Source organism: Bombus vancouverensis, chromosome 12 (assembly GCF_051014615.1).
Source record: "Bombus vancouverensis nearcticus chromosome 12, iyBomVanc1_principal, whole genome shotgun sequence".
Classification (NCBI taxonomy): domain Eukaryota; kingdom Metazoa; phylum Arthropoda; class Insecta; order Hymenoptera; family Apidae; genus Bombus; species Bombus vancouverensis.
In genome coordinates, this window is record NC_134922.1 from 6,216,555 (window position 1) to 6,239,344 (window position 22,790).

General features: G+C 36.7%; 1 protein-coding gene across 9 annotated transcripts in view; it reads left to right on the plus strand.

Annotated features, from left to right (window-relative positions):
* Positions 1 to 22,790, plus strand: part of Liprin-gamma (liprin protein kazrin) — a 140,197-nt gene that overhangs the window by 81,145 nt on the left and 36,262 nt on the right. For all 9 annotated transcript variants that reach the window (XM_076623415.1, XM_076623420.1, XM_076623414.1 and 6 more), the window contains one exon: positions 2,615 to 2,727. In XM_076623415.1, coding sequence (XP_076479530.1) covers positions 2,615 to 2,727 — 113 coding nt within the window. The remainder of the gene's footprint in view (positions 1 to 2,614; positions 2,728 to 22,790) is intronic.

Genomic DNA, 22,790 nt, shown 5'->3' on the forward strand with positions numbered 1-22,790 from the left:
TTGTATCGCCCGGATGAGGAATAAAATGAAATTACCGAGAATGTTCATCGACTCGGAATCCTCTCTAGAAGATAAAACTTTCAGAAATATTCGTAATATCGAGGTAATCGATAGGAAACTTTTTTATTATGAAACTTCTGGGTATGTTCATTAGTATTTGCTGAAAATGTCTTATCACGTATCAATGATATCACGTTTGTTCGTGTTATTCATTTTAATAATATTATATTGGCTGTGTATAGAATTGAAAGTCGCAAGAAAAAGATGTGACATAATATTAATGGGCTTTTACGACTAAAAGGAAACGTTTTAATATAAAATAGTTAAAAGCACTTGTTAAATTTAAAAATATAATCGATGAAGTTTAGTAGAACTCAAAGATAGAAACGTTAAGTGTATGTAAAGTTTAGAAAAAAAGTAATTTGAATGTTATTCGGTAGCATTGGAATTTTTAAGTTTCCAAAGTTCGACAATTTGAATTTAGTTCAATTTTTGAAGGACGATATTTTTAACCTTCTTCGACTTTGCCAATCTACTATTGTTCCCAATTTCCAAAATTCTAAATTCCAATTAGTCTCGTATTTCGACAGATCTACTTGATCAGTCAGTATTCACAGTTCCAGTTTCACTATCAACCAATTTTCAAACGAATTTCCAAATCTGTAAATTCTCACTTGATCCCAATTTTCAAAGTTCAATGACTGACTGCAGTTTCAATTATGGACTTTCGGTCGATTTCAGCTTTCAAAATTCTCAACCTTCAACTTATCTCAGTGTCTAAGTTTCGATTACGTAAATACATTTAAAAAATTCGAAGATTCTAATTTTTCAACTCATTTCAGCGTGACCATTTTTTCAAATTTCTTACCTTATTTTCCAAAATTCTAAATTCTCAACTGGCGAAATTCTATTCCGAAATCTTGAAACCACGTTTCTATAATGGCGGCTGTATGAATGGGAGCATTGTCTTCGTGAAAAATAGTCTTTTGATCTCCTATTTCAGTTATGAAAGGCAATAATTCGTCATGTAACAGCTCCTGATATTCTACAGCGTTCAACTTACCCTTTATAAAAACGATTTCACTTGACACGCCCAGACACGAATAATGGTTTCTTGGAAATATTGGAGAAATAATGCAGCAACCGCGTTTGAATCTATAATTATTCCAAGCACTGTACACCCTGACACTCTGAAGATCTTAAAATCATCTAAACCGAGAAAAAATCAAATTTATTTCGCTTACCATTGCATACATCGATCGTTTCAAAACTTTCGACCACGAACGTGTTGTGAATCGACAGAAAGCATCGATAGAAAACAGTTGATCGGTAACCCATCGAACATCGATTCGAATTCAGCGAATCGATGTCGAAACAATTCAAACGAAAGTTTCTCGTGCGAGTTGTACATCAAAGCGCACTCGAAAAAGTCGAACGCGATGTATCAGGAGGAGGAAGAAAAGGACGAGACATAGGGATGGCGTGGCTCATCGTCTCTGACCTGTGATCGAAACGAGCTTGTCGATAACAGTTTGGCACCCCTCGGGCCTTTCCACCTTCGCGCCACGAGCACCAAGCTCTGAGAATTCAATTATCCCGTCGTAGCAACGACTTCGGCGAAGGTAATGCGAGATGAACGAGTCAGGATACGACGGCCATCTTGTCAGCACAAATCCCATGGTTCCTGGTCTTTTGTATTTAACTCTGCCTTGGAATTTTCACGTTATAATCTTGGTCCTTTTTTTCGAGTCAGAGAAGTTTGTTTGAAGGAATTAAAATTCTACGTTGACGTTTCGTCGGTCGCAAATTTCGGCGTACACCTTATATTGTCTGTTGTTATAATTATGATACATCTTTTGAATAAATTGCATCGAATCCATCATCATTATCAAATCTTTATCATATTATCTTCATTTATTTTCTACACGCATAAACGTTATTTGAATTTTGTTTATTTATTTTTTGATTGTCCCATACAGTTACAGAAATTGGGATTATAATCATTTTCTGATCGTTCACTTTTGCTGGATCATTAGACTCACAAATTGCCGGTCTTTTCAGCGCATTCGTAAATCGTTTTACTTTAGTAGAACACTTTCAAACACGGGAATCGTTTGTCTCACACTCAAGTGGCGATTAAATTAAAAGAAAGGCTGAAGTCACGTAAACGTGACGGCAGTCAACAGCAGATGGCAGAACGAAGTCACGTCTACGCGACACAAGTCGTCAAAGTGTTTTAACAAAGATTTTTTCGTATTTTCCTCGAATTTATGGAATTTTTTTACGATAAAATGATTTAAAGAGTTAATCGTGGGATTTATATTTTACCAAAAAATATTTCGAATGGAAGTTACTGTTCGACCATCGTAAGATTTAATGACACAGTTTTTATTTATTATTGTAATTATTACGATAAAATTAATTGAATCCATGATTTACAAAATTCTGGGTAACCCAACTAATTAAACTAAAAATGGTATAATCTGCAGACGAACTTTGGCTTGCTTGCTTTTTCTTCCTACTTTATTCTCATTTTTTCCATCTCCTTATTATTTCGCTGGTTTAGTTGATGTTACAAGATTCATATTACAAGGTTATTTATATTGTGTTGCAGCCCTCAATACCTTAAACCGCTTAAACAAAGAAGGTGAAGCACTTGCCCTCGAAGATGACCTCACAACGCACCCCACCTTGGCTTTGATGCGGCGCATCCTCGCAGATGCACAGGTGAGTCCGCCGATTACATTTCGTATTCCATAAAATTACACGCAGCGACTGAGGCTTGCTCGATAGCAAAATTTTTATAATTACATCCACGAGCATCCTTCCGCCTGGCAGAGGAGCAAACACTCCTTTACGTCTAATTAAACGGTGCATATTAATTCAAATCTTTCCAATTCTCCAATAAATTACAAATATTAATAAATCGAGCCTCGAGTATGAACTGTGATTAACAAACATTAATGTACGGAGGCTCGTGCAAATGGTCGATATTTTTACCACGCTCTTAATAAACATCCGGGCAATCATCGAATCAACAATTCCGAGACTGAAAGTTATATCATCAAAAATTTATATCGGGTTCACTGCGACGCCGTTTCCGTATAAATATCATCGACTCGTGTAACGAGTTTCATCGAACGAAAATCACGGGATGAAAACTCATCCATACGGAATCGCGCAGTTTATTTATCCCTTTATTATTGATTTAATTAAACGGCCGCTACCACTCACCCTACCCGTCGATATATCCAATAAATTTTCCACGGAAATGAAACGAAGCAACGTCTCACGCACACCCTCGTGAATTTTCATTTTACTGTTTCTTTTTTTACTCCTCCTCCCTCTTTGGTCCTCTTTCTCTCTCTCTCACCTCTTCTCTCTCTTTTTTCATATCTTCTTTTGTTGTTCTTTTTCCGCTCTTTTCTCCATTCGTTTTTTCTCCTCGCGTATCTCGCTACTCATAGGCATTCACCGGGAATTGCAGCTATCTCTCTGGGAAAAAATGATCAAATTTAAAGGAAATATAGGAAACGGGGGCGTGCAATTATCGAACATAGGGAATCACATGCCGCGTAAACACGTTTGCCGAACGAGTCTCATGCCGGTGATCGTTGCGGTATTCCTGAAATTAACGTAATTAAACGGCCAGCACGTAATTAATTGCACGACGATTGTGGATAGTGGCTGTTGCTGCTAGATCGGGAAGGATAATCCACTGTGTTGCCTTCTTTGTTTGAGAATCGGCTTTCGCCTCTTCGTTCGATCGTCGAGTGAGTTAATGGCATTGAATATTCCTGTTGAGTCGAGGAAACGTTAATCCTGCTGCGCTCGGGTCTGTATAACTCGAAATGGATGCTATATGTTTTCAATAGACATTATCAAAATATACATTGGCTCGCGAGAATATTTGAACATTTATCATAGGAAGCTTTTATGCCCATAAAACACTTCGGAGTTTTCCCAAAGGGATAAATTAAACTCTACGTAAACGCAGAGCAGCGAAATCAAGAAATAATTTCTTATATTAGTTGAAATTTTCCTGCAACGAAGATTTATTGTCTGATTTCCTATTATAACAAGCGAGAAGTAGTATTAGTCAGTAACTAGTCAGACACGCCCAGCCATGCGCGTGTTTTAATCCAACGAAGACCAAACAGTAAAATAATGTAATATAAGTTGTATAAGCACAACGAGCGTAAACAAAATGAATTATCTGCATCTTGCCACCAAGGTTTTCCTTATTTTCTAGTCACGATTCCTAGCAGAACCGACAGTCCTTTCTAAAATTAACAGAAAGAGGTCCTCCAGCCGAAAACGAGGACGCAGCGGAAATTGTCCGCGGCGCCGCGCCGGTACGAACAGACACGTTTTCAATCTCACACCTTGTCGACGAGAATGATCAATAGCACCGGTGAAAAATACCTGGGGAGAAAAGGGATGAGGGTGCACGCGAGAGAATTCTGTACGAGACATATCTCGAAGTTGAAATCGAGCGTGAAGCCAGTAATGTTCAGATTTCGATCGTTCCTTCGACGTATTTCTAACGAAATTATCGCTGAAAGTATCGAGGAAGCTAGAGAAATTGGTTCCTCTCCGTTTCAAGTAATTCCCGCCTCAGAGAACTGTACAACTTCTGTGATATCTAGAAGGTTAACGCTTCACCGACGTCGACGTACTTAGTTTTATTTTTATCCTTCCGGAACACGTTCAGAAAATAAAAGAAAATTCATCAATTTTTCTTCAAATTGTTGCATTTTGGTTTGAGATATTAGTATGAACATTTACATCTATATTAGAGAGGCTTCTATTAATATTCCTATATAATTTCTTCAACGTTTTTCGAGTTACGTATTATTTCAAATATTTATATTTTACGTTTAAAAATTATCTGCCATGGTTAATGAAATTTTTAAGTAGACCGATAACTGGTACATTCTTTCGTTAAAGTGTTAATCGACCATCAGCTCCATTCGTCCATTTGGGAATTTAAACACGAATGAATACTTTGTTTTATTTTACTTTTTACAAGCAATAATACGCTTAAAGAAGATTCCAAAAGAATTTTATATTCCATCGTATAAACGAACGCAATTTCCATAGCCTATTCTAACATAAGTATTAATTCGAATATAAATTGCAAAATAAGAGGGCAACGAATTAAAACTCTCCTACTTGCACTACGATGTTCAGAGACCCTGTAAAAAGCAAAGAAAGTGATTGATTGATCTGAAAATTTGCTGATTTGAAAATCAGCGTTTCTGAAGTCTCAGCAAGATGCAAAGCGAGCTCGATATGCAAATGGTGTATACAAAATTAAATATACGATGATGTCGCGAACGAACAACCGCACCAATGCTGTTTGCACTGTTATTCCGAATTGCTACTCGTCCATGGTAACCAGTGGTCCGTATGGGGTGCAGTATGATTCACGCGAGCACTCGTTAATGCATTTTATCCGAAGGGAACAGGGACTAAATGAAAAATGCAGATCAGGAGACGCTCTTCCGCATTTTTTCCACTCCTGTTCCACTCTTTTTCAGCCTTTTCCTCCGTGCGGTGTGTTTATCAAGCTACTGAATAGTACCCTGCTATGCTTTCCGGTGAATCGTCTCTTTCCTTTCTTTTCCTCGCGGCTTCCCCTTTTTCGTTCACATATATTCTCGATTTTTATGAAGTTCGTGGTATGAAGGTTGCTCCTCCGCATCGGGAAGTTCTTGGAAAATCCAGAGAATTGACTTTTACGGTTAATACCAGCGAGAATTTTATTATCAATAATTTAAGAGGAAGGAGAAATCTACAGAAAACGGAAGATTTGATCTCTGATGTAATTGGGAAAATAATTTTGAAATATGAATATAAATAGAAGCTTTGGAATAAGGTTTCAAAGAATGAAAGAACTCGGCAATGGACCGCTATTTAAATTTTATATTTTGCGCCATTATTCACTCTCAGTAATTAATACATTCCTGTTACCGTAATATTGGCAAAAATTGTGGAATAAAATTTCAGAGGATCAAAGAAATTAACAATGGCCCCAATTCTGTACTCGAATTTCAATTTTTCGACCATTATTCACCCGCCGCGATTAATATTGCTGTGGCCAGAATATGAGCAAGAACTTTGGAATAAAATTTCAAAGGACGAAGAGATCTTTAGCAATGGACTACATTTACCATTTACATTTTATTCTTTGAGTTATTAGACCGAATTAATCCGAATTATCCATTTCCTGGAAGCTGAACATTATTTCGGTATAAGATTTACAAAAAGTAAAGGCTGATTGGTTTTCAACAGCTTGACTTCAATTCAAATGCCCACAATATCAAAAGAAACCCCTTTGGAATAAAATTTCGAGATACTAAAAGATTTATCAGTATTATAAGCTGACACATAACTCACCGTAATTCAAATCTTATTTTTAAAACCTACGATTCTTCGTCCAACGTTAATACGATAAAATATTTCATTAAAATTAGCTGCTACTGAAGCTATTTGCGCGTGTATAACAGACGTGCGCAGCGTGTTTCGTGCATATTCCCAGTAGAATCGACTTGTCCGTTCAGTGACTGTCTAATACTACTTATCCCTAGCTTCGAACGGAGTACGCGTAAATTCTACGCTATAGCAACTCACCTTTATTCCTTACAACTGTAGATAGGTGTATATATATACCTCAAAACGGATACAGACTCACCTTTTCCCTATCAAATCGGCTTATGTTGAACACATATCCGTCTGTTCGTCTGTCAAGCCTTTTTTCGAGCACACAGTTTCGAGACAACCCGAGTGATGGATGACATTTCCTTCGGTGTGACAGTGAATCGCGCTGGGAATACGATTCTGTATGGAAGGCACAGTAAAAAGGGGATTAATCCATTACGGTTGGTGTTAAGGCACGCATAATGCTCGCGTGATGCGTGAGTTCACGCGCGTGAAAGCTCGCAACCCATTTGACTGATTTTTCTTTTTCATCCATTCGTGCGATTATTCGAACGTGAATAATAGCGATTTATGGCGCTAAAAGATAGGATTTACCTTAATCACACATTGTTATTTTATATTGTGCAGTGCTTCAATCAATCGATATACATCGAAATATGGCTTAGTAATATCGTTCGAATGATACTGTATCAAAGATATGAAAATCGGTGCTTAGTTCTATTAAATGGTACATTTGATGTCAGTACAGCTTTGGTTCTAGTTTGCTCTTTATGAAAAATATTTTCTATGATATATGACATAGAGAATAAATATATATTCTCCATATATTATATTATTATATACTATAAATATATATGTATATAAAATAAAGAATACATAGATATTATCTATATGTATAGAGCACAGATTTTTTAAAAATACTTTTCACTACAATTTAACTCGAAAAAAAATGGATTTTATGTGAAAAATTGAATAAAACGAATTCCATTTGAAAAATGAGCGATTCAGAATGACAGTTTAATGGTGGCAGTGATGGACACCGTATCGACAGCACATGCCATGAATCATTATATGCCGTACTACAAAATTTATCGCACAGAGGAATTATTAAAACATTATCTAATATTTTATACATTAATGAATACCGAAACATAGCTAAATAATGTAAAAAATCAGTCAAACATTATCGCACAATTTCTTGCTACTTTATTTAACAACGACATAGTTCATTCAATTACGCATTACATATTACCATTAGCTTTTGAATGGATGAATAATTAAATCGTTGTTCAGAGGGACGGAAAAAAGAACTGCATCGTACTAAATGGAGATTATTTATCCACTTATGGCAGGGATCTGTCGTGTCAATTAACGCGAATGACATTGTCATTTTTGTTCGATCGTAATATCGCATATAATAACGTTACACGCGGGCCAACCGTTAGATATTTTACAGAAGGAGAGAGAACGCGGGGAAATATGGTGACAAGATTAATTGGAACTAAAATTTTTGCGAAATGTCATGGGTCTGTACTTGCGAAATGTATGTAGCTCCCCGCGGTTCGTCGACGTGCCGAGTACTCCGGTAATTAAATTTGCATTCCTTTATTTTTACCACCGCGAAGCGAGCTGAATCAGGCCACAGAGGAAAAAGACCACTCAAAACTCTTCTCTCTTCATATATATTTCTTCCTCTCTCTGGCTTTCTCCGTGACTCACGCGGATCGCTACAGGGAATCTGAAGCGAAGCAGCCCTGCGCTGTATATCCTCCAACTCGCTAATTGTATCTCGATTGTCGGCTACGAGTCGTTCCTAATAAATCTGCAATTTTATAGAGCTGGGATCATTCGATATTAACGATAGAAAATTACCTCATGCATGAAATCATAAAAATAATGAAATTTCAATATGAAAAATATCTTTTAAAAATGAATCCTTTAGCATAAGAAGATGTCATCATTCCATAACAATCGTGTTAATAAATTAGCAATTTAAGAATCAAGATTATCGAATAGTAATTATGGAATTACTCTATGAATTAAATTATAAAAATGGCATAACAATCATAGAATTTCAATATTAAAAGTATCTTTTAAAAGCTAATCTTTTAACATAACACGATGTTACTATTCCATTACGATTTTGTTAACGAATTGACAATTTAAGAACGAAGATTACCTAATAATAATTATAAAATACCACTCTACGAATTAAATTATAAGGGTCACATAAAAATACTAGAATTGCGATAGTTAAACTTGGATTAATATGTCAAAAATATAGTTAGAAACTGCAACTGCATCGACTGCGATTCTTGCGAACAGCACAGCAGAAGCTAGTCACGATTAAACGAATCGCCGGGAGGAGCAATATGAGCGGAGATATCATCTCAGGAGAGCGAACGAAAAAGAAATCGAGGAAAAAACATCGCCGGTAAACAACGTTCCGCACGAACAGGTTGGAAACTTCAATTTTCTCGCGGATCATGCACACCATTAAATGAGCAATTCTCTGGTTCGCTCTGGTCGAAGAACGAGAGGAACCCAGAAAAGAGGGTCCACGTTTCAAATGCAAATAGAAACACGCCTTGCTCGTGAGAGCAGTTTTCAGAGGTTCAGAGAGAAGTTTCGCGTTCGATAAAGAGTGGAAAAGCAATTTGGCGAGTCGCAACGGCGTTTCGCAAACAGAAAGGAATATAATGCGGACCTGGTTCTCGAAAGACAAGCTACAAATTATACGTGAAACCGAATTTCATACTTTACAAGTTCGCGGGAAATTGCGGTCGAACTTGTAAGCTTCGAATTAGCCTCGAGTCATGCGGTTAAGCCTGAATTTTCTAATTGCCTTGGGCAATTGCATTGATGAAAATTCTCTGTCCTTCCTTATTTTTTGTTTCTACTTTATTTCCTTTATCTTTCTTTTGGCAATTTCAATGGGATCGTTAAAGTATCACAGATGAGCATACATTACATTCGAGCACTTGTAGACATTTTTTACGAATATATTACGCGTGCTATACTTCCACGTTAAAATTTCATTAACACTCTAATGAAACTCAACTATGATGATTCCGTTGAAAAAGTTGGAAACTAACATGAGAACGTACATGTGTATGTCGGAGATGAAAGGACATCGAAGCCTCCCCTTTGGAACTTCGGGATAATCCCCTAATCTATATTCTATCATAGGCGTAATTAAACAATTGTCGTCTTTCGATCCGATTGTATTTGTTCGAGATTTGTGATAGTGAGCTTGGGCTCGAGGCGACAGCCAGTCGCCGAACGTAGCCGCGGTCACGGGATGAACGCTTTGTCTAACAAAGGTACGGAGTAATTCTATAGCTCTCCTTAAAAGAAATATTTGTAGCGGCACGCGACAGTAAACATTCCAATGGTTTCTGTCCCGTGGCTCGCCACACGCAGATCCTATTCTTCGGGTATGATGGTTACCAGATGCCGACGCGTTTCCACAGTATGTGATCAGCTAGCCTGAGGGCCGTTATAAACACTAATATCTAGTTACCTAAAGTCCTTCAAACAGACAAACAGTCTTTGTCCCAACTACGGGAAAATAGGGGAGACCTATTTTCAACGAGCGGCGTCTCCCACTAGCAACTTTCCCTCGACGGCGGCTAGCATCTTTTTCTAACCACCGATATGCAGATTGACCAATTGGCAGCAACGCCAATTTCCCTCGCCTTCTGAACGAAGGCTATCCTCGACGAATCCGATGATCTCGTGTCCTTAGACACACCCCATCATAGTTTTCCTCCGCAGCATCATCGCGACGGAAAGTCATTCTCTCGTGAGGTCGTATTAGCGAGTTACTTTGTGTCTGTACGCTCGGTGGATATTCCACGTTTTAACAAAGAGTTCGACTTAGATATTGTGAGCATGTTCACCTATCATCCCGTTGACCGCGGGTTCGTTATTGAACCTAAGATCATTGTCATTAGTTTCTCGAGTATCTAATTACCACGGTTACTTGTCTAATTCTATAATAATCGTATTTGCACTAGTCAATGTCTTCTCTATTGCATAACGACATCGTGTAGTCCGAACGAAGATTCGTTTCACGCCCCTAACTCTAATTCTAATGTAAACCCGACATGTATATACATAAGAATTTTCTATGATAAGTGTTGGAACGTTTTCATGAGCCTGCATAGATAGACAATACAATGGTGATAACAGAATTGCTAATGTACTATTAAAATTAATATACATACATAACATTTATCTTCTAAGCTTAATATTCCTTCAAATTGCAAAGCTCTTAAAATTATTCCCAACGAAATATTCCCACATCAAGGCTAACCACGACAAGAATAATCTCCAAAAATCTCCTTCTCCGAACGCAACTTTTCACTCCGCTAAAAATTTATCCTCTATTTCCTCTTTATCTTATCTTGCCTCGTAGAAACCGAGGTAGAAATGGAGAAAATTTCTCGATTTGCCAGCTTACCAAATGCTTTCTTACATCTTTCGCGCGTTTGAATTCGAGGAGGCCACTTCCCAGGAGGATTTCTGGTGGCGAGAATATCGTCGCTGCTAATACATTAGAACGTACTCGCTTCGCCCTCTGAAATTACGATGGGAATAATATACTTGCAGCCCGATTAAAAAGGTAGTAGACATCGTGACCCAGTAGTCTTTTCCCCGATATGTTTACCGAGCACGGCACTTTGTGCGCGCGTTAACAATGCGCCTTTAGCTTTCTCCTGTTCCCTCTCGAGCTCCGTTGAATATGCAACGGAATCGATCGTTCGGGTATAATGCATTTCATATGGCCCATATACACATCGTTCTAGATGTATGTTAGTACGTGCATCTTTCACCGAACCCGACAATTTTTTCTCTTTCTTTCCTTTTCACGCTGCCGCATTACTGATGCCTCATTGAAAGGAGAATCGAATGCAGGAGGAACTCGCTCAGCGTGCACTCGGTGAAGCCGCCGGGCAATCGCATCGTTGGTCGTTGTGTGAGAGTGTGGAGGGAACACGAGGAATCATTGTCTCCAGGTTTAGAGCGGCGATTGTCTTACTAAATGATAACGTTTTCCTCGACGTTTTCATGATATCTGTCCGTATTTTTTTCCTGGTGATTCTTGATGGTATAGTGGAGAAAGTTGCGTGATTAGGCAGTTATTTCTGTTGATGTTGGTGCTGTAAACGGGTTATACGATTATGTGAATTCATACTGTTGTAAACAGGACCGCGAAATTTGAAGAAATTTGTTTCACCTATTAAATTTCATAACAAATAGATCTGTATACTTCTTTACTGTTTTATACTGTATACTGTTTTATATACTTTTGTATGTTATGATCGTTGTATGTATTTCAATTATTGTCGCTTTACTTATTACAGATGTAACTACATATCAGGTGTAGTTATTGTTGTTGCCACTGAATCAAGTGTTTTTCACGCAATTATATTAGTAACTATCTAATATTTTATAATTATAATATTTGAAGAAGATTTAAAGAAAGGAGTGCATTCGTAAATTGACAAATTTAAAGTTCCCATAAAATTTCTTAAATTCTTGTTACAATCTCCCAATGAGAACCATGTACATATTCGATTAAATTCCACATTCTAATTGGAAACACTACTACTGAAATATTAGATATAAATCTAAAAGTATAAAATCATCCGTACATTATCCGTTATTAAATTTCGTTTGTAAAATGCATTCCCTGATCTTGTACACGATTAAATAATAGGGAAAATTTCAGCTATCCTCGTTATTGTCGCAATAACTTGCCTGGCTAAAGGGTTAAGCGAGGAAGACGAGATCAAAGCGAACGGGTGCCGGTTTCCGGGCAAAGGCGTAGTGGTAGCATAATTCTCTGGAAGCGAGGTTACAACGGGTGAAACATTTAATTTCGAATTCGCGAAGCGCGTCGTATCAGCCGGTGCCGCGGTGTAACCGGGTGCAGTGAACCTTTTCAGAGCGTGACAGATGAATATAAACTTAACGCGGCCAAAATTACGCGCTCCTGTCTATAATTAACTCCTGGCTAACGACGACCGTCCGTTTCTCCTTCGAACATTTCGTTTCGGATCCGTTGCATTCCTTTAAAAGTAGCGCGTCCCTATTTACGCAACTTCCAAGAACCGCTTGTGGGCCCTTCAAATTAGTACAGTCGCCAGATAAGTGGAGGATTGTTCGGAGAACGAGGTCAGCAAGGGTGTGAGATTTATTTACAATATAGTGTCCATCTTCGTTGGAATGTGTCATCTAATATTTATTCATTTTTTAAGATGTGTTGAAATATATGAAGTTGCGTGTTATTTAACTTTTAAGTAAAATTGCATTACATAGATCGTTAGGAAGTAATGACTAAAAATTGTTAATAACTCTAAACTGGTCATCTACGGCGATCTACGTTAATATATTTCTCAGAATGATTGAAGTAAGATAAATTTCATAGACTAAAACATTTTCAACGATGTAAATGATTCAGAAAATATTATGAAGAATGAAATATTACGATTTACTATATTTCAACGTATTGCTTCCAGGAAAAAATGCACGAAATTTGCAGTGAACGCGCTAATCATTTAATTTTCTCAAATTGTCTAGTGTTTTCTCAATCCATTCAAAGCCAATTTACAATGAACCTCAATATTCTTATAACAGAGTATCCAACAGCAAATATACCAACCTTCTTCTTTCATTTACTCTTTCTCAAACAAAGCTCTAGGAGATTTAAAAAGTCCCGAAAATACACAAAATTCAAGGTAGCCATTCAAGGTAGTCAAAGAACCGGAAGTACAGAGACGGAAAGTAACCGTCGCGATCAATCCAATTAATTCGTGCCGACTCAATCCTTCGCTTAGACCTTCGTCAAAGGCTTTTTCGACGTTCAGCGTTTCTTGTAATTCTAGAAATTACTTCTCCTTTGGTCTCCAGGTTGGATTTACGTTTTCCATGTAGGCCGACTAGCATCGTCGCGATTCGCCACCGGTGCAATTAGAAGACGGTGGCCAAATTAACGTGTATAACTGGTGCGAATAGTGCTGAACGTGTTTAACGTTGAATCGAGAGAAAAGCTCGACACGGCGAGAGTACGATGACATTCACGCTTCTCGAAAACAATTAAATCACTGGCTGCTGCTAATTGGAGTTTTAAGGGAAGCTTGGTTCTGCTGCATTTATTACCGGAACGTCGTAATCATTACGAAACGACGTTCTGTGTACATTCTCGTTCATAAGTAGGGTGAGGTTTCGTTATTTGGGTTAGCTAAGATTCAACACCTTAGAATTCAGCCTCAAGCGTTGCGCAGAATAATTAAACTCCGTAGACATATTACAACTCCGAACGAGAAAATTTCGTGTATTTTAGATGCGACGAGAAAAGATATCAAGAACCAGAAAATAAAGTGTCTATGGCAGATTGGTTCGTCTCTATGGTTCAACCAGAATTTTGTATTTGTGGGATATTGCGATTTAGTGTAGCAAGAATTTGTTGAAACTAATTGCAAGTGCTGCAATAATATAGTAAGTTATAGTACATGTTTGCCTCTATAAATCCTGTTGGGAAAATCAGCGAATCACATTGAAAAACTTCAAAAAGTCCGCGTAAAATCTAAATCTAAAATAGTTCGTGACATGTGTGGAACTAAATACCAATAAATGCAACGATAACCTGAATATTAAATTATGAGATTATAATATTGCACAGAATTTTGTATAACCAAACGCTTCAGATGAGATAATGATTCTTAAAAGTTCTAATAACTTATGAACGAGGATGTACTTTTGCTTTGGTTGTCTTTAGCTTTGGTTACTTCTCAACCCTTATTCACGCGTGCCTCTTTCCCGCTGCTTTCATCCTACTTCTGCCTTCTCTGTGTTAAATTATTCGCTTCTCTTCTGTGGTTTCAATGTGGTCTTTTTTGCGAAAGGTTGCATTAGGTTGAGAAATTGGGGGAGTAATGTGCGGTGGAAGTTCTTTATATGAAGGTCGATAAAACGTATTTAGGCTATTCGTCCCCTGCCAAGCATAAAAATCTAGACAAATAAATGGAGTGGTATAGTGCATTGACATAAATTAATTTTAAAAAAATGTAAGGAAGTATTATAAAAATGTGTTTAGAAATATTATTTGGGAACAAAAGAATGTGAACGTCCGGAGAACTCTAAGACCACGCAACAAGTAAAATTTAATAGAAAAATCTTTCAAATTATAATATAATTTTAATCTACCATAAAAATAAAATTTAATAAATTTCAAACTTCTGCCCTAAATAAATATGGATCTCACTAATTTATCCTGATTTAGATTAAACAGATTTGATATCGTTTTCCATATATACACATGTCATTTCTGGCAAGAATACCCTCGTACTACGTTTTCACCGAGCACCTCTATAAAATCTTCGCCAGTGTCTCTGAAGAATTCTCACCAACGACGTCGGGTTTTCTTGGAAATTATGAAATTTTCTGACAGTATACCGAGATGCTGCGTAATGGTTGTAGAAAACATATCACGGAATACTTTGTCGTAAGTAATTTGAGTTTGACCTACATTAGAGGCTCGACAAGGGACGTATGATTTAAATAGCATGGCGGTCCACGTTTCCTGTTGTTTCGTGTCACGCAGCCTCGTTGCTGTTAATTCTGTAAGCTCTCGCGGTTATGAATGGCCATAATTCTTCCGTACTTTATACGTACACAGTGTTCCTCGTGTATTCTGCTCCGGAATTAAATGTGCCCCAAACCCTCCCAGACCGGTGAAATGAATACTTATTACATAACCGGTGCGCGGAACACTGTCGGTTTGGCCATTGCGAACAACCGTAAGTGAAACTGAAGCCATTTCCTAAATGGCATTTAGGTCGATCTCATCCCTATATTTCGTAATTTCTTGCAGAAACTCTAAATTCAATATGGTAACATTTATTAAATAATCATCTGAAAATTATTATTAAAACTTTTCTTATTTCATATATTTCTTCGCGTGGAAGATTCAATTCATGAATTAAAAATAACAAGATTAGGGTAAAATTTAAAAATACTAGATTATTATAAAATTTCCGTATCTTCGCCCTTTCCCCAGCGTCAAATTTCTTCTTATAGATGTCCAGATTGTTTAATATATATTTTACATTATATATATATGAATAAATAAAAAAAATAAAAATTTTTACATATATCCGTCTGTACTTTCTCCTTCATTCCTTTTTTTTCTTTGAGATACATTTACTAATTAAATTTCGTAGAGGACCCTTAAGATTATCAGCGGAAAGGAAATCCGAGGGAATAAGGAAAAGGATTAGGTAGTTTCCTTGCTCTGGTAGCGAGATAAATTGCTCCGAGTGCGATGAAAGCCGTGGCTGAAATTGCAATTTCATAAATTCGAGTGGCTCCAGTAATGTTCATTCTCTGCGTTCTCCCTTCTCTTTCTTCGTTAACCTCTAGTTCCTCTTCGTTTTTGCCCGTTCGGCCCTTATTTTCGTCGTGGCTGGTGTATGCAATGACAAACATGATAATTACTGCATCGTTTACTACAATGTATTATTATTATTATACTGTTGTTATACCAATGCTTTTTAAATATGAATTTTCCCCTTGCCAACAGCTGGCGTTAGCTAATTTCTCGATGCAAAAATTGATTTACGAAGGGAGATCCTCTTAAAAAGCTTTGAAATAGGAATTAATGGAGTTCATCAATTTTAGATGTTCCTTTTTTACAGTCATATTTCGTTTAACAACACCAAACATTTTCTTAATGTATTTCTTAATGTAGAAGAAAAATCTCTGGAATTACTTTTGGAAACACTACCACTACGACGTTCTAGAAGCTGAAGGCTTTCTAAAAAATACACACAAGGATACATTTAAATGTTTTATATAATTCATGAAAGAAAATAAAACTATAAAATTTTCCATAACTCTTTCTCCCGCGCTTTTCCACAGTGATCTGCGATATTTTGTGATTGTTTCTGATTAGTGGAGAACATAACTGTTCTTCGCGTTCTTATTAACGATATCAAATGGATATCACGATTTTGAAATAGGAAGGAAGAATCAATATTTTGTTCTTTAAAATACCGATATAACAGAAAGCAAAGAAAATTGAATTATTTTGTCTTTAATATCAAATGAAGTAAATTTACCTTATACAAAGAAGATTTTATATCCTAAATTTTAATTTTACATTGCATGCAGATACTTTTATGTAAGCTATATCGGAGTATCTTAATAAGAAGTAATTCAGTCAAGATCGGGAATTACGATCATAGTGAGCAAATTCACTCAACATAGAAAAGTCACGGTTACACGCGTGAATGAAGTTAGATCACGACCGTGATCGTGATTCTGCGATCATCGTGACAAACCACTGTTAAACGCCATCTCTAATCCTCATATACGACAAGCTCGATTATTACGTGCAAAATTCAAGATCGAATTTGAAGCTGTTCACTTTGAAGCTTAGTTGACTCAGGCAATTCTACCTTTTTACAATACCAACATTTTTCTGTGAACGTTAAAATTCTGTTTGTTGATTAGAAGAAGAGTAACATGGCGAACATAAAAATTGGGAAAGTCGAACGGAATTAATCAACTCATCTCACGATTCGCTTCATTCGAGTCACAACGACAATCGTACCAGAAACGATAATTACGTCCGCGTATCTGGCGGATGGTTTATCGATAATCAACAGAAGGAAAGAACAGCGGAACAATATCCGTGGTTCGGCTCTGCTAGGCTCGATAACGTCGATACCATCGACCGCATATCGATTTCCTTGCAGCAGTTCAACCAAGGTTTTATTCCCCATGAAAGATGTAATCTCTGAAACGTTGACCTATATATCGAAGCAGACTACTGATAATATAGCTGGCAACTCCATTGCACTTTACTCCGGCATGCTACAACCTATACACAAGTTCTTTCAACACGTAAACTATCCTGAGGCATTGTGACGGAGCTGCGGTATAGCCGCGTTTACCTTGCCGTTTTCATCGTGTATCTATACGACATTGCTTGATACCCAAGGCTTATTTAGTTGGTGTTATTAGTAGACAGCGAATTTCTATGCAAATTCATATTTTTGAGAATATAATTGGAAAAGTACAGACTTGGTGGAAAATTGTTTTACCTGCTAAGTATTATACCTGATGCAAGGCATTATATTTTTAATATTTTATGTATCTTTTCATATTATGTGCTTTCTATGCAATTTTACACTTTCGACTTTCTCGTGAATGCGTGTTCTCACTTATTAAACGCTCCTTCAGCGTCTTCTCTAGTTGGTTTATTCTTTTTTTTTTTTTTTTTTTAGAGGACGCATCCTTTCGTTTTGAAGATTGATGTAAGATTTTTAAAAATTTATGTTTCATTCCTTCATTCGCTTTTTACGTATTAGGATCTTCAGATCTTCGAGTCGTCGACTTCTTTTTACGCAGACGCTTCTTTTTTCGTACGAGTAGAGCTGCAAATTGTTCAATTGGTATGTGAGAAACTTTAGCAATTTGTCAACTTTGTAAACTCTGCCAGAGATCTCGGCCAAGAGTGTTTTCCAATCAGTGTACCTTTTTGACGCGTTTGTTTCCTTTTCCTTATACAGTGCGAATTGAAAAGTGTCAAATCGATGTATAAGGAACTTCGGTAATTGGAAAACTTCAATCGTTTTTAAACTTTGTTAGCTTGTTAGGAACCTTGATAGAAGTATCAAGCGATTTCTTTTTTCTTTTGCTACTTTGTGGTTCTTTAGGGTAAAGGTACCCCTTAATGGTTAACGCGTGCTTTCATTGTATCTTAAAAACTAGTTTACTAGGTACTAAAAAATTATTAAACGAAGAAGGAGAAGGAGAGAAGATATGGGTTACGCTAGAGGGACTCCGGAACGCTAAAAAATCTAATGGAGGACTATACACGGAGATGCGATAAAATTAGAATATAGTAGTGAAGTGGGTTATAAAATACTTATGTGCTGCTTTCCTACTGAGTTAATAACGATACTATCAAATCATATATTATAAAGAAATAGCATGAACAATTGTGCGGTAAACAATATTAAAAATAAAATTAGTCGGAGGAAAATTGAATTAAAATTCATAAATAGGTTTGATAAAAAGTTAGTCATCTACTTGAACGCTCGATACGTACGTCGTATAAATACGTGTTCGCATACATGATAAGGATATGCAGCAAAGTCAACACCAACGTAATTCAATACGAGCGAAAAATCGCTGATGCCCCTGATGTAATGCATATTTCATGCCGCGTTGCACCACAAGATGAGAATCTCTCGTAGAAGCCAGATTGAACTCTGTTGTCGTCCCAGACGTAACTCAGACCCTTCGATCATAATTATTACCCTAAGGGTGTATTGGACCTTCCATATTTTTACATAAAAATTGTACTCCACATTAAAGGGAAAATAGATAATCTAGATGAATGTTTGAAATTTCAAGAACAAAGTGGAAAACAATGGGTACTTCATTTAAACGTGAAATGAATCAATTTCCTTCATTTTTATTCTAATTATAAAAGCACATAATCAATCTCTGTAATGATACATTCTAATACAGTAGAGCTTCGATTATTCGAACTAATTGCGTTCAGGATGATGGGATATTCGAATTTTTCGGATAATCGAACGACTCGTATTTAACTATATCCTACGGGGAAAATTATACTTCTTTTCGTATTACATGTATTATATATATATATGTCGGAGATGTAGGGATAACGGGCCTTTCTTTTGGAATTTTGGGAAGATTCCCAATACTTTGGGTTAAATTGTTTGTTTAAGCCGATCATTATAGTATTATAACAGTGGACTTGAGGTTAAGGTGACACTACTGGTCACCGATCGTAGCCACAGTCACGGGATGAACGTAGTAGTACTAATGTTGAGGGACACACGTTGTATTAACAAACAAGTCCCGACGGCTCTACGCGAGTCAGCCTAGTAACGGTGCCTGGAATTTTGTTGAATATTGACAAGTGTGGTCGTGTCAGTCTTTTATTCGTATGATCACTTTGGAGAATTGATTCACAACGTCAGTCTGTTAGTCAAAAAGATAGCGTACGTCATAGCAAACGTCATTTCAAGTATAGCTTATATCCAAATGTGCAAAAAGTCATCCCGTTGACCGTGGATTCGTTAAACCTGAGAAACATTGTTATTTAAGAGTGACTTTTACGTTATACAGTTACACCTTGTTTAAACAACACCTGTACATATCACTGTAAATAAAAACCTCTTTGAACAACTACAATGGCATGTCCTAATGAAGAAACACAACGCGCTCCAAGATCCAGCGCCAACCCGACAAACCCGACATATATATGTTATAATTATCTTTGTTCTTCCAATCCTTCTGAACTGCTAACTTGTATATTTTCTGTAAAGTTAGTAATTCGTTACGAGTACTTTCTTGCTGTGTTTCGTATCATCTGATCACTATCTCTGATACTGTGAATACTTCAGAATGCGTGGGAATATCATTAGTGGAGATATCGTCTTCTTCAAAATATCATTTTTGCGTCGTTTAATGTCGCAAATCGTTGATTCCCCAATCCCGCAAGATACTGCGATTTCGATTATGATTTTACCACTGCCTAATCAAGTCAGTGGACAGTATGCACAAAGGCAAAAGCTTTTACAAAGGTAAAAGCTTTCACTAGTGATTTTTCGAGTAAATACTCGGTTCCATATGCATACAAATTGAAGTATTTACTAGAAATAGATTTCGTTGACTTAAGATTTCCCACCACTTATTTACCACCTAGTAGTAGAAGATTATGCACAAGAGATTTAGTATTTGCTTTTAGTTGTACTCAACACTTGCAAGTATTTGCTTATTTTTATATATATGATCCAGTATTTCACGTCTCGCCTGAACTGATGAAACGATAAGATTATATTTTGACATATTGACATGCTACAGCATAAAAATCAACTGAAAGTGGTAAAATGAATATGTTGATAATACAGGCAATATACTGTAATGTCTAACAGACGAATACATATCCACAATATTTATCTGAATAATCCATGTTCGCGTAATCGAGATTCTGCTGTAATACGTAAGTCTTAAACATGTTAAATTGCCAAATTACAAAAAGAGTAATGGTGAGAACCTGTCGCAGATACACAACACGTTTTCTCCACAAGGCCAGGGCCATTGAACAGAAATTTATCGGCGATCCTACGATTCATGGGTGTGAAAAGGGCGTGAATACGGTAGCCGGGGTGACTTCGGTGCGACGAAAGGAAAACGGAAGGCGCCTCTGGGAACGCAACAAGTTCGCGATGCCTTTATCCTCGCTGGCTATCCTTTTGTGTCCCTGGAACTTGGCCAACGGTGCTGGTTCACCGCTGCCCATCAAATATCTCCTTCTCTTTCTCTCTTCTTCTCTTCTCTTTATTCCCTGTCTTCCCTTCAGGTTCTTATCTGACTGAAAATGCAATCAAACATCTCGTTAACTGATCAGCCTGTTACGATGACTATGATCAAACGTTGTTGACCGTGTAACGAGATTGGATCTGTTACTTCTTCCCCTCTTTGGGGTTAATTATTTCCTCGTCAAGGATTGATGTGATTTTTTCCTGAATTTTCCTATATCTCGTAATCTTATTTGTTTTTTGACGTTAGTTAATATCTTTAGTATTCATAAGTATGTCAACTGCATCTATTATGGTAATTAATTTTAATTATCTTTTCTGATCCTGTTTATATCGAAAATTTCTTTCTTTGTTTGTTTTTTTTTTTATGTAAATGGAATCTGTTATAAAAATAACAATAAGTGTTTATCAATATTTTAAATTTAACTTTAGATTTTTCGAATCATCTAATGATATATCGTAATTCTTTTAGTAATTAAAATTTAACTTGAAAATTTTCCAAATTTTGATTAATATTTCCAATTTATTGGCTGCGTTTCGAAGTTCTAGATTTATCAGCAAGGTTAAATATTTGGTAAAATGGTACAAGAATGTAAATGGTTGCACAGAAGAACATAATCGATATTCGAAGGTCAAACGGTAACCTAGGCCTATTGATCTCGGTTAGCATGCCTTTTAGACAGGCCTGTTACAGACGTTTCGATATTCCCATCTAACCACAACAGCTACATTCCGTAGTCATTGACCTATCTCAATGGACTGGTTGCTGAGTTAGCCAGAACAAGAGAGACCCTATCTATTATTCCATTCGAGGGTTTCCACGATCATTCCTGAGAATTGGCTTTATCTAGAGAAAGCCACCATCTTCGTTCTACTATCCTTGATTATAATCGAATCTTCGTTCTTACCAATTATTATAGTAATCAACGACCGCGCACCCTTTGGTTGATTTGATTAATAAATCTTCAGTTAATCTAAAATTGGATTTCCAAATCCAGAAAATGGAAGATTGTAGAAGACAGTAGTGGAACAGAGCCAATTTTTGAGTTTATTACAAACGTAAAATGTTTGCTAATTGAAAATCTACGAAAATCCTAGAATTTCAAAAAGCGTGGATGGTTTTGAAAAGCAACTGATATTTCTTGGAATTTTTGTTCCAATCGAAATCGACTCGGTATATCATTCTATACGAGGTAAACGATTGACAATCACGTACGAGAACAAATGAATAATTATAAGTGCCGCTCTTAAGATATAATAGAAATTTGTAGTTCTTAAATTTGTCATACTAAAATCGACAATTTGTCACACACTAAATCATTAAACACATTTACTGATCTACGTATATAAATCTTCCTCGTTCGCTTCATTAAAATAGCGTAGCAAACTACCTCTACTAAAGGATTAATCTTCGCAACTACCACGAGTCTACTTTAATCTTAACAACAATTTTAGTCGCCATTTCCCCATAATCTCCGCAGAACAAGATATATTATAGAAAATACAAAATCAATATTTCTACATTTTGTTTTTCTCTATCTTCCATGTACACTTATCGACCTTGTTTTATTCAATACGTTTGCTGCGTGCAACGCGCGTTCGAGTCAACATATACTTTTAAATTATGTATGGCATCGATTTGAGTGTATCAAGCGAACTAAAAATCTCGAAATTATGAAAACGCATTTCATGATAATTCATGTCACACACGTACGCAAAATTTCACGATATAGAGACAGGTGGTTGTATGAAAATTATTTGCTAGCATACAGTAATACAGCGACTGAAAATCGGAAGCTCCGCAAATGTGTTACAGACGGGTAAAACGGTATTGCGAGCTGTAACCAATGTGCTAATAACAATGTTGTTTAACACTCCCCCGCAATCTCTACAAAATCTTCACATAACAAGATACAGTTTAGAAAATACAAAACCGATGTTTCAACATCCTGTTTCCCCTCCATCTTCTGTCTG